General features: G+C 34.0%; 1 protein-coding gene across 1 annotated transcript in view; it reads left to right on the forward strand.

Annotated features, from left to right (window-relative positions):
• Positions 1-3,947: 3,947 nt before the first annotated feature.
• Positions 3,948-14,259, forward strand: part of LOC149556305 (uncharacterized) — a 53,268-nt gene continuing 42,956 nt past the window's right edge. The window contains exon 1 of the mRNA XM_089830530.1: positions 3,948-4,891. Within this exon, the coding sequence (XP_089686656.1) occupies positions 4,440-4,891 (452 nt within the window). The 5' untranslated portion in view covers positions 3,948-4,439. The remainder of the gene's footprint in view (positions 4,892-14,259) is intronic.

The raw sequence follows: 14,259 nt of genomic DNA on the forward strand, positions 1-14,259 counted from the left end.
ACGGTTCTTCTACTTTTGTTCCCCACAACACTTTGGCTATCATTGTAACTATAAGATCCTCCAAATAATTTATTATGTGTAAAGTTATATGTCATAATTAATATTATTTATTTCTTTGTGTGAATCCCAATCATATAATCTAGTTTCCATTTTGTCACTGCCACATTGTCTCAACCGTAAAAATCATCCATGTCCAAAACCTACTGCATTAGGGCTTAAAAATTCCAAACTAGTTGGATTGAAAATGGGCTTAAAAATTATAAACTAGTTGGACTAAAAATGTAACATGCTCATAATTAACCCTAGACATTTAAAGTAATCTACTACCCACTTATGACTTTTTTTCATCTCATACTAGTCAATTTTTTTTTTTTGAGAAACATATGTGTTTAAAAAAGCACCCACCTGTACAAAAATATGGTTAAATTATTAAAAAGGTTTGCGTAAGGCATTTCAAAAATGTTGTAGATTATTGCCAATAAATTAAATATAAATATTTATTTTTTATTACATAACCACTTCCTGTACTGGATCTTAAGACTAAATTTTTATATAGAATTAAAAAAAGCAACCATAATAGAAAACTAGAATAAACTCATTGAAATCATGGAGAAAACTAACTTGAATAAATGGATGAGGTAGATAAACACCCATGGCAATCTGTAGACTTCCACTGACTTGTAGAATATGATGCCTTAGCAGAACTATGCACAATTATTTCTTGCCCACCAAATTAGAAGCAAGCTTGTAGAATAAGAAATAAGGAAAAAAGACACAAAATATAAATATTGCCTCTCGATAGTTTCGAGCACTGGTAAATAAATACTTCATCCTATAAGAAAAGACATAAAATATAAATCCTAACCCATTTATAATACATCTATGAAAAAAGGGAAACATTTGTTGATTAAAAAACTTTTGGAGATCAGAGTACGAATAAGACACTCCATCGAGCTATTTAATATGAATCTAAACCCAAGTGGCTATAGTTACCTTATATATTCACTCTCACTACCACCTATATACATAGCGCTCACTTCTTAACAATGATTTTGAATATTTGAGTCTCAATAATATAAATGACATGGCCTTGGGGAGATTTGAACTCACGGTTATGATAAGAATCACTCAAACTTTAGACAATAATAAGTTGCAAATAATGCACATAAGAATGAGAAACTCCTAGAAATAAAAGATCATGCATTATAGAAAAACACAAAGAGCCCTGGAATCATTCATGTTAGGTTTGAAAAAGTGAGCCTCAAATTCATGGAAAGGTCATCTGTTTGACATTAGTGTAAAATTGGAGATTTTTCATCAAAAAAATGTGGTAGAATTATATTTGAAGATAACATGAGAAGCCCTGATGAAAAACTAGAGTCTAGATGTTAGAAAATTCAAACACTAGGTTGATAGATTTTTTGGGAAATCTTGCTTCCTTCTAGAAGAGGTATGTGTGATCTCCAGTTATTTGCATCTCATAACTACATCAAAATTTTGACCCACAATAATCAAAATGGAAAAAGAAAAGTACTATTTTCATTTGAGCATTTTGTTGTTCAAACACAAATATAATCAAATCAATTTCATTAGAAATAAACATACTTTAAGTTGAAATATTAAATTGAAGAAAATATCCTCTGAACTGGTCAAATCTAAATGCTTCCATATGGAAATAATCTACAATTCCTCTTATGCTAGGAAGCAAATTTTTTTGATGGTTTAATCAACCATCTATATGAATCTAATTACTTGTAAAAGCTATTTTACCCCATTCAATTATTATTTCTTTCTCCACCTCTAGACTCTTTTTCAACTCTACCTCTTCACTTGCTTTGCAAAAGTGAGATACAAATAAAAAGAAGAAAAAAACTATGAAAAGTAATAGATGAATAACATTGACAAACTAATTTGCACAAAATTCATTGTCTATAATAGCATTGAAAGAAAGAACAAAAAATTATTATAATCAAATATGATGAATACTAACTCTAATGGGTCCTTACCAAGAACAATGATAGTTGTTGTTGAAGAGTTTTATCAACTTTGACATTCTGCTTTGAAAAAAATCTAGAAATCAACCAAGGTTTTCCCGATGTCGAGCTTTCTAGAGTTTTTGCTTCACTTTGATGCCACCTGCCTAGTTTCAAGAACATGCAGATAAATGGAGCGTTCCTCCTCTGAAATGTTGCAACTGTCATGAACACCCATTCTCTATTGTTAGTTTTTTGCACAAGGAAAAGAAAAATATTACAAGCAAAAATATGGATAGCTAAGGGAAAATATGAAATAAAAATTCAAAAATTCATTGAAATAGAGAAATTTATAAGAACCATAAGATAAAGGCACATTTTGTAGAGTATCCATATTTTTCAACAAATTGATTAATAACAAAAAAGTAACTCAAAAACATTATACTCCTACTTAATGACATACACTAACATGTAAAGTTTGTATGTTTGTAGGGTTACAAATTTTCATATTATATTTGAGATAGTTAGATTGGAATGGATATGAAGGAATCATAGAAATAAAATATAAGTAGAAATAAATTGAACAACAACGATGGTATAGAAAGAATAGAAAAGTGAAAGTGAATTTAGAGTCAAGAAATCAAAACAAACTAGGAGGATGTCAAACAACTAGCAAGGGTATATAACATTAAAAATGAAACGAGCATGGAAGAAACAATGCAAAAAACAATAGGGGAAGTTTGTAAATTTGGAAAGTGAATTGAATTTCAAGTAGTTAAAACAATCCGTGGAGATGTTAAACAACTAGTAAGGGTATGAAAAAAATAAAAAGGAAATGAATATTAAAGATATAATACAAAAAATATTAGGTGAAGTTTATAAATTTGTAAGGACGAGAACCTTCATGTTAAAACTGAGACAATTGAATTGAAATGAACATATGAAGGAGTTGATACAAAGGACATTATGTGGAGTTCGTAAATTTGTTAGGATGTGAATCAATATGTATGGGTTTAAAGAATACAAAAAAACAAAAAAGTGAATATGGAGAAAAAAATGCAGTCCTATAATAAATTGAAAATTGAAAATTGAAAATGTATGATAATAAGACAATGAAGGGTTAAAAACATAAACAAATGTCTTAAATATGCATAATCACCAAACAAATAACTTCAAACTATGAAAGTAGTAATAAAAGTTTGGATGCCTGAAACATTAACTTGAATTCTTTTTGTGGTGTCCTAAATTCTTTATGCTCTTTGATGGATGTTGATTGCCATGAATGTGATGAATGGACTGATTTGAAGTCCACTTGTTTATTCCAAGCTTATTGTGTTGGAATGGTGTTGATTTGAATTTTGAATTTCCAACTTCACTAGGAAGAATTCATACAATTGTTGCTTTAATTTGAGATGTGATTACCTCTTGAATGTTCAGTGGTGGCTTACACAAATTTATTTGTTTATGCAAATGGTTTAATGTTGAAGTTATCATAAGATGTGCACTTAAGTGGAATGAAGGAACACTATGGTTGGAATAATGAGTTAGGCTTATGTCAAATATTTTGGGTTAGTCGCACCTTGATAAACCCTAGTGGTCCTAGTAGTTACATTACATTGCCAATTGTCAACTTGTTTTGAGTCAATAAACTTTCATGCGTCAATGTTTTATCTTTAGATTGATTTTTGGTGGAGGCAACAAGTCTAATTTGACTTTAAACTAATAATATACATTCAATCAAACATGTTTTCAATTTCATTAGACACATTATGAGTTTTTGTATCGAATGACCTAGTTAAAGACATGTTAGACCTTGTCAATAAGATAATAGATTGACTTTCCAACAAAAAGGAGCTCAATAATTTTATTTAATACACATTTAAAAAAAACTAATATTCACTTAAAATTATTCATTTTTGGACCTTATATTAATCAAATTTATTTCTTTTACATTTCAAAAAATATTATCTATACGTATGAACTCCTAACGAGCCTACTTACATCTCCCTAATCAGACTCACACATTACGCCTCCTCTCCCCTGGTACATTGTGGGCGCTGCATAGACAACGGACAAATATTGTTCTCTTGTTCATCTTTTAGCAAAATTAACTGTAGATCATCTCCCTCATTGGTCGGCGATCGGCCTGGACGGGTGATTTTCGCAGAGATACGCTTTTCATCGTCGATGGGCTCTAAACGCATTTAGATGCTAGAGACATGTTAAAGCTGCTCACTAATCACTCTTCTGTATGCACCATAGAAGAAACAGTTTCACAAAGAAGGCCGAGTAATCATGTTTTGGGGGATTGATATGTTTGTTACAAAAAGATCAGTAGAAATCTTGATCTTTGTCAATGTCATACTTAATTAGATCTTAGATCATGCAAGTGCTGGCATTTTAAATTGAAAGGGTTAGAAAGGTAACATTTCAGTTGAAGAATCTTCATAATAGGCGAAGCGATTAATGAGGGCAGCAGCTGAAATGGTTTGCCTCAAGCCGCTGAATATATCTGTGGCCGCTTTTAAAAGGTTAAAGCTATTCAGCGTGCTTAATTTTTGCACCCAAACTGACAAAGTTGATCTTCGCACATGGATAAAGCAGATTCAGAGTGGTAATCAAAATCAGAATAATGGAGATTTGTGGGTAAATGTCAGGAGATTTCTGGACACTAAAATAGATTCAAGGAATTTAAAAGTAGACAAACGCGTAGAGACAAATATTCAAGACGTCGACAGAGACGTGGCCAAAATTATCCAAGTTCTTAAGGCTCAGCCTCAGGACATTCAGAAAGCTCTTGATGAATGTGGTGTGAAGGTTTCCGCGGGGCTGGTAGAACAAGTATTCAAGAAATTTAACACTGACTGGAGATCTGCATTGGGTTTCTTCAAGTGGGCTGGATCACAGTGTGGTTACAAGTAAGGATTTTTTTTTTTTTCGTCTATTTTTTGAGGGAATTCAATTTTTAAGATTTCAAAATTTAGGCTTTGTTAACTTTTTTTTCAATTTTACAAGAATATGGATGTGAGTTTTCAAACAAAACCTTTAAAAATAGGTTTAGCTATTTTTCTCTGAGTTATACACACACAATTTGCTGAACGTTCCTGGAGGAAAACTGGTTGCTGAATCCAAGGAAAAAATGGGCGAATAATTACTACGACAGTCCCTCCCACAAGAATAAACATTTTCCAGTTACAAGAAGATTACAAACAAACATAATTGAACTGAAAATGTGTTCATAAATCACAACTCAATCAATTTCGTTTCCCATTCACTACCCCGACAACGTTAAGAAGTCACGTTCCAATCAACTCCATTTCCTATTCACAAACAATAATGTTTTAAGAAGTCACAATGCCAAATGTCCTATTATCAAATAAAAATAGGGACTTAACCTAGACTTACAAATATTGACCTGTCGAAGCCTAAAAAATTCAATGTAACATAAAGAAATCACACTGCAACCAAAAGTAAAACACCACCGAATCCAATGAGGAATTCCATTTTAACTGTTCGGCCTACATATGGATTATTCATCAAGCCAAATTGTTTGGCAACGTGCGTCAATGAAATGATGTTTCCTGCACCGTAGTCGTTGCTGGATGTGCATAAAACGGTTGTTGGAAAAGCCTAGGTGAAGAAGCGCTGGTGACAGAGGAACCGATTTTGAGTGCTGTAAACAAATGCAATTGACAAGTGTTAAGTCAAACTCGAGAATCTTTGCCAACATCCTCTCCACATATACCGATTGGGAGATTCTGTTTGCTGAATGGATTTTGGAATTTGTTTTTATAACAGAATGTTATCAGAAGTTGTAGTTGAGAGTGAGATTTTTAAGATAGATTTGTAAGCAAATGGTTGAAGCTGTTAAGAAGTAAAGTCCACAGGGTGAATCAGTTGTGCACAAATATAATTAATTTTAAACTTATAAAACTTATTACTGACAATTAAAACAACAATGCACAATAACAAGAAACCAGACACCATAACACACTGATTTTTGTCATCGAGGAAAACCCTTGATCAAAGTGAAAAATCCCAATGGGGATGGCAACCATGAAATGATGTACTAATACATAAATTCCTTGTGAAAGGATGTGACCATGTTAGGAGTCAAATACAGTACATTTAGTATAACAGTCCTTGTTAAAGGACAGATCCCTGTTAGGAGACCTTGAACCCTTGTGAGAAGTTTCCAACCCTGTTAGCTGTTGATGAGAATAAAAGGCACACTGCCCAAGCTCACTTCTCAAAAGATAACAGGTTAAACCACCTTTACAAAAGGATAACAAATCCAGCAATATTAACTGACTGCTCTACAATTCACTTGCTCACACTGTTCCTTTGAAGTCCACTTGGAATGATCAATTCCGCTCATACCTCTTCCCAAAGCATTTGACAAATTCTCAGCTCTGCTTTGACAATCCAGCATCAAGGCTCGCATCCATACTTGTCTTGTCATTCCATACATTACAATGACGAAAATAACTTTCTTTTGTACCAATTACAAATAATTAATTACATCGGACTATTAGGGCTTCCCTAATGCACAATTAATTACATAGGACCATGCTAAGGCATACACACATTTCCAAGCAATTATACAAACATTACATGAAGTGTTCCACATGTTACAATATGAATGTAACACTTGCCAATAACATTCAACATGGTACAATGATCTAGTCAACTGCCAGTAAAATGCATCACATGTGACACATCAATGACCTTTCTAGAATAAGCCAAATGACTCACAAATTCGAACATACATGTACGAACAAGTCTTCTAACAACTTTCTTGCTCGCCATCATCAATTCCTACTCACCATCAGGCTATGACAAAAATACTGCAGTTGCCTCCTGCATATTTTCCTGCTCATTGGTCCGCTACCAGTCTTCACCAAACAATTTGTAACTCATCCAGAGTATCAAATAAAGTACAATGAACACAAACACAATGTCTACACTTCTGGTGTAGGAGCACTCAAGCTGTCCTTTTGGAACATGAAGGCATTAGAGGACCATGGAAGGAGTCAAGAAGGTATAAAGGTCAACTGGGACCTACCAAAGCCAATAATGGCCTTTGAAACCAATAATACAAATGTAAAAGCTAGTTGTCCTAAGGATCTTGATAAGGACCCTAGGACTAAAATTGATGTAATAAGGGTTAATAAGGGTCCAAGGGTCAAATTTGTTATGTAAGGTCAATAATGATGATAATGGATCATAGAGGGATCGATTATCAAAGTTTGACTAGTTTAAAGTTAGTAGAAGTCATTTAAAATAAAGTTACAAATTCAAAATTCTGAATTATAACGGTTAGTTACATTTAGGAGGGAAACTATAGTTTAGGTTTGTTTCAAAGTTTAATGAGTCCCATCCAAGTGGAGTTGGTTGTGGGAGTTATATTACACCTATTTAAGCCTGATCAAGGTATTGGAAGGTCAGAGAAGCATTGTGGCATGTGATTGTGGAGACATTTAAGCATTTTAGCAATAAAAGGATACTCATTTCTTGCAAAATAAATGATTTGGAGGTTTTGGTGACTTGTTGGGCATTGCTGATGAGTTAGATATCTTATTCCCATTCCCTTTCAAGTCAGTGCATGGTCACTTGATCAGTTTGTATCAGTTTTACAATTTGTGCTGATTGTAATCAAGGATTTTAGTGCATATTTCCGTAACAGTTTGGTAGATTCAACGTAAGCAAGGTCCATTCTATGTGTGAATGCCTGTTACTCATGGAATGGAACCTTATTAACATGTGATATATGCTCCTAACACAAAATATGCAAGAAAACTGATTGTTGTAGGGTTATCCCATGGTTTTGGTGAAGGAAAGTGCATGGTTTTGGTGGCTACCATATTGCAGCAGGAGATCTGCCTCAATAAGGTGATGTTTTAATGATTGAAATAGTCTTATATGACCAAGGAAAAGGCTTTGGATCATTCATTTGATCTCAGAAGTGTTTGGAGGGCATAGGATTAGAAAGCCCTAGGTTTTGGAGCAATATGGTGAGGGTTTTGTGGCTTTATATTAAATGAACTTATAGAACCAAATTGACTTGATAAATCTCTAATTGGGATCATATTACCACTTTGTACAAAGCCACAAGGTTTGGGGATAAATTTTGAGGGTACTTCCTTTGTAAAAGTGTATTATTTTACCCCTAAAAATAGTGCCAGGTTGTGTGGACAACAGGGTATGGTCCAAGATAACTATATATAAACTTTTGATATGTTGTAATACTCTGAAAAGGGTATCCAAAAACCTGACTTGTTTGCCAAGTGTTTTGGGAGGTTTTGGAGGAAATGTCCAAAAACTGCAATTGGAGGCCTAATTGGGCTACTAGGCCTAAAAGGAGGAATTCGGGGTTTGCATATAAAACAGAGGGCTAGAACCTTGAGACCACTTCAATCACACCATATTAGGTTGGAATAGATGTTTGGAATCATCGAGAGTCATAGGCATGTGTTAGTTTGCGATTTGCCCTTTAATAACCTTATGTTATCACAATTACCAAGCAAGGAAGCATAGTGACATTTGGCGTTTAATCAACAAGTTTGGCCTTAGAGCCTTAAAGCCCCTTAACCTCTGCATCAAGTGGTATCAGAGAAGTGAATAGATCCTTGAGGGAAGACAAGTGTTTGAAGAAGATGGCACCCAAAAACCAAATGGCAAGAAGGATAGAGGAGTTAGAACAAACCCTGGAATATAGATACATAATTCTGAAATTTGTAACTTGAATAGATTACCAAATGAATGTAAAACAAATAGGAAAGCAATACACCATAACCATATTACCAAAGTAAACATCTTTTACAATTACAATCCATTTCATGTGAAGGTAACTGAATTAACTTTCAAACTGAAATAACTAACTGATTTCTATAACAAACAAAAAGAATCTAAATCATTTCTAAATATTCTGCAATTTATACATTAAGTACGATAAATGAACTTGCAAGAAAGGATCCAGAAAACATACTGAAATTAATTGAAAATAATTGAAGTTTGTTGTTCAAGCCTTGGCTATTTGGTAAGAGGAGAAGTATTGACATAGGCTTAACCTTCCAATCTCGAATCTTATAAATCCCCACACAATCTTTTAACAAGAAAGGCCTCCCTACCCCGGGTTAGGCTTGGGGCACTATAGTCTAGGCATCCGAGCATGCCGGTGTTTAGAATGCCCGCGCAGTAATAGTCGGGCACGCTTGATTAACTGACACCACCCACATCTTGTGATCAAAATAGGCAAGCATGCCTTTAAACGACCTTGGCCAAGAATTTAGATGGGTTTCTAGTACGCAATCACCACCGCTCGACTTAACAACATGTACATAATGGACAATCATGAGCTATCTTGGATGTTCTTTTAGAAAATCATCATATAGTTTACCATGTTCTAGATATATTAAAGATCTGATTTCTGTTACTTTTCCCTTGCAGGGATTTTCTCCTCTCTACCCTCTTTCATTGGCTATACCAGCCAGGGTGAGTCTTTGGAGAAAGTAATTTTCATTCTGATATAAAACTTTATAATGAGCATGGATTGCTATGCATTGGCGGATGTACTGATTACACCATCCTTGTGCGATGTTGTGTTATGTTCTTGTAACAACCAGACTTATATTACAGTGTTTCTCAATATGGAATTCGTGACAGAGAGGAAAACAGATAAACATTGAAGTCGTATGACAAAGATGAAAACAAACAAATAGTGGATTTGTGCTCTTTGCACATTGGCCTTTAATTGGTCAATAACAAAATGCATAAATTCGAAAACAATTAGGCAGAGAGAAATCAAATGCAAAGTCATAGAACATAACCTGGTCTAACAATTTGTCAGAAAGATTGATGCCTCAAATTTGCACGACTTGGAGCCGACTCTTGTTGGTGATTAAAAAGATTTCAATGAGAACCAGGTAGTCTGAAAATAAGAAGCATTTTGTTCTGGTGAGATGAAGAAGATTGTTTTTGTCTGAAGCCAGACATGCTATAATATATCTTTTCCCTTGTATTGGCTCAAGTGAGCTGCAACCTTGATTGTTTGCTTTGCTCAAGATGACAGTTTTCAACATCGGTTTCAAGGTTACCGTGTTTGAAAGGTGGCACCAAGTGTACATGGTTGCCTCTCATGAAGAGATATAAGTTGAATTATTAAAAGTTCCCCTTTTTCTAATCATTTATATATATGCACACACACACACACACACACACACACACATATATACTAATTTAAACATATGATTCCATCATGCTATTATTATATCTAAGGTTGCACCTAAAAATATACATATATCTATATACATGTGTAGTTCAGAGAAATATGGTTTATTTCTAACATCATATCCTCTCGATAAATGCACACGTATACACACACACACATATTAGTAGGTACGAACTATAGATATTATCTTAATATCATGGTGGCATCCTAGACACACACACACACACGCATATATATGTGATGATGAAGTACAGATGACATAAAAAACAACCAAGGTAGTGGTTCTGAATAAGAATTTTAGATAATGATTGTTATTATTTTTTTATATATTTGTCCAAGTAGCTCATAGCTGTCCAGTGGTGTACTCTATTGTGAAGTCGCTAAATCCTCATCAAGATAGTTAGAGGTCATACCTGGTGATCGAACAGTGGACTAGAATGGTGCGCCATTCCTTAAATCTCGTTTAGCAATGTTTTCTCCCCTTCGTCTGCTCCTACAACCACCAGTGCAACATTTCCACAATAATAACAAGTTATTCCATTTAAATCAATATTAGAATATATCACTGATAACTATAACAATGGTTAACTACCATTATCAATAACAAGTAAACATGATAAAACAACAACTAACTACCATTTTCAATAAACAAGTAAACATGATAAAACAATGACTAACTACCATTTTCAATAAACAACTAAACATGATAACTGTTAACTGATTCTATTATATCAACCATTTCCACATGAAATAAATGGTTAACTATAACTTCCCTTTTCACATGATCAAGAAAATGATAGTTTTAACTAATCATCTCAATGGCTATAACTTATTTTAATTAGGTCAAAATTTTGGGATGTAATAGGGAGAGAAGAGAGGAGGGAATTAGAGGGTGCAAAGGAAAGGGAGGATAGATAAAGTAGGGGAGCGAGGCTTCAACATCTTGCAAGGATTGAGGCATTGGAGAAGGAAAGAGAGGAACCAAGAAGAGAGGCGAACCAAGAAGAAGCAGAAAAGTAAGAAGAAAGGCAAGTGCATGAGCAGAATAAACAAGAAGAGGATGATGTTGAAGAAATAAGGTTTGTAAGATTGGTCAAAGGAGTACAAGGTATTGGAGGAAGAGGGAACATGGATCTACCTATGTACCAAGGTAGAATGGACAACAAGGAAGTTCTTGGTTGGATAGAAGCACTTGAGAACCATTTTGAACTTGAGGATGTTGATGAGGAGAAGGTAAAATTGGCAAAGTCTAGATTGAAGGGTATCACCCTTACTTGGTGGATAAGTGTACAAAATGAAAGGTTTACTAGGGGACTGGACAAGATTGCAAATTGGGGAAGAATGAAGGCTATGGTGAAAGATCAATTCTTACCAAATGACTTGGATATAAAAACAAGAGGATGAGGCAAAACTTTCAAAAAAGGGATATGAATGTAATGGACTATATAAAACAATTCCACAAGTTGTATAACATCCCTGCTATTTGGGACAATATTTATTTGCAAAATAAATGTTAGTATTGAAAAAATAACAAATCTAGATATACTATTCTACCCTCTATCCTAAAACCCCAATCTTGAAGACATCTCTAGACTGGGTTTCCTAACCCTTAGTTATTTATCTTCTTCTCTAGAGTATCCCCCTTAAGATTCACAAGCATATGCCGACCTAATCAAAATATTTTGGCCATTATATTAACCTCTAGCATGTTGGTCAGATGGAGATAATTCTCACATATCAACATTATAGAGATTATATCCATTTAGGTGGTGTCGGCCAAATGGGCATTACGCTCAACTTTGATACCAACACTAAATATCCATCTATCATGTCAGCCAAACGGGTAATTACACCCACCTCTGATGCTGATACTAAAAGTTTGTATTCCACCTTCATCATGTCAGCCAAACGGGAAGTTCGCCCATCTCTGATACTAACACTAGGAGTTTGAGTCTCATCTCTTTCTTGTTAGCCAAACATGAATTTTACCCATCTCTAATACTTGATATGAAGAGCTTGATTTACATCCCTTTCATGTCAGTCAAATGGGAATTTTACCCATCTCTAATACTAACAGGAAGAGTTTGATATTAGTCTCCTTAACCATAATAGGCAATATGGATCTTTCATAAAAATATCAAATAACTTCAATAATATTTATCTATATCAGCCAACTTAGACATTTCATAACATTTTGTAAATGACCTCAAACTCTACATTGACACATAGCCATTTATATAGAAATGACTTGTCAACTCTACATCGGCACTATGGAATTTGATCAATTATATCCTCATATGAATTATATTAATTAATTATTCTTATAATATCACATCTTTAATTACCATCTTTTAAACTAAAAGTCATTTTTTCTAACATTAATAAGCTCAACACATAAATACGTTTTGTAAATTTCCATATATAAATATGGCCATATAATAATAATAATAATAATAATATATAAGAGAAGTCATATTATAAAATTCTTTAACAAATAAAGGCAACATTTCTATTTAATAAAATACTTACCTCTATCTCACATACCTTACATGTCCTTCTCCCTACAATTTCGAGTTTCAAAGCTCCATATTTGGTGGGCCTTACAAATGGCAATATTCTTTTGACTTGTTTTGAAATTCCACCCTTACTCACATTTATTTAATTCTCCTTCCTTGAAAATTACCATATAACTAACGTCCCCCATGTATTTATATTTTTCTATGGCAATTAGTCCTCCTGCAATCCATGTGCGATCTCATTTATTTGTTTCTCTCTACATTTCTTCCCTTATGTTTGACCCTGCGGTTCTATACTGCTCATACCAATTGGCATGACCGATCATGGTGCTGATGCCATCACATTTTTTTGGTATTTAGTTTAGGATATTTTTTAGTTTGTTTATTTATTAATTGTTAAATTATATTAATTTGTTTAGTTATTATTTTGTATAAAATGATATTTGCTTCTTTTATTAATTGATTATTGTTTCTTTCATGTAAACTATTTTAGTTATTTATATTAGAGTAATTATTTGATAATATTGTTTTGGCAATTTAATCAATGTATTATTGATTTACTCATAATCACTTAGTCATTCTATTTTATTCAATTACATAATTATTTCAATTAGATATGTTTGACAATTGTAATTTATATAGAATTTCATTAGGGGGAATATTACAGGTTGAGCGTTAGAGGAGGAGTGGAGAATGAAGATGAGAAGGTGGCCAGTTATCTAAATGGCCTAAGGTTCAACATACAGGATGAGACAGGCTTGAATGTGCCTAGAACACTTGGGGAATGTTTCCAACTTGCTGTTAGAGCAGATGAAAAGTTAAGGAGGAAGAATGACAGGTAGAGCAGCAATAATAGAAGAGGTTCATCAATGAGAGGAAGAGGGGGAAGGTCTGCAAATGACTCACTAGAGCAAGATGTTAAAGACAAAGGGTCTACTCAAAGCAAAGAGGGGGCTCCAGTTATAGAGGTGGAGGAAGATATGGTGGAGGAAGAGGCACACATGAGCTCACTGGTAGATGCTACCATTGCAACGAGGTAGGGCATCCATCCTTTAAATGTCCTAAATGGGAAGACGAAGACAGTGGCAAAGACAAAAGGATTGCACTAACATGAGGAGAAAATTGAATAACCAGTGATACATTTAGGAGATCCATTGCTAGAAGGTGCATTTCTTATGGTAAGGAAAGGGCATATGCAGCAGCAAACATCAGATCAGGTAATTGTCTTCAGAACTCAGTGTTTAAGTCATGGTAAGCTATGCAAATTGATCATTGACTCAGTGTCCTATGACAGTTTGATTTCATATGAGATGGTTAATAAGTTGAAATTGCAAAAGTTTCCACGTGTTAAACCTTATCATGCCACTTGGGTTAGCAATGATCAAAACATCTTTGTTAAGGAACAAGCATTTGTTGACTTTTCAATAGGTGCATATTCTGATTAAGTTTTGTGTGATATTATCCCTATGTCATGTGGACACATCATTTTAGGAAGACCTTGGCAACATTCAAGGAGGACAATCCATAATGGTTATTCAAA

The sequence above is a fragment of the Cupressus sempervirens genome, chromosome 5 (genome assembly GCF_028749045.1).
Source record: "Cupressus sempervirens isolate cs-2001-9-10 chromosome 5, ASM2874904v1, whole genome shotgun sequence".
Taxonomy (NCBI): Eukaryota; Viridiplantae; Streptophyta; class Pinopsida; order Cupressales; family Cupressaceae; genus Cupressus; species Cupressus sempervirens.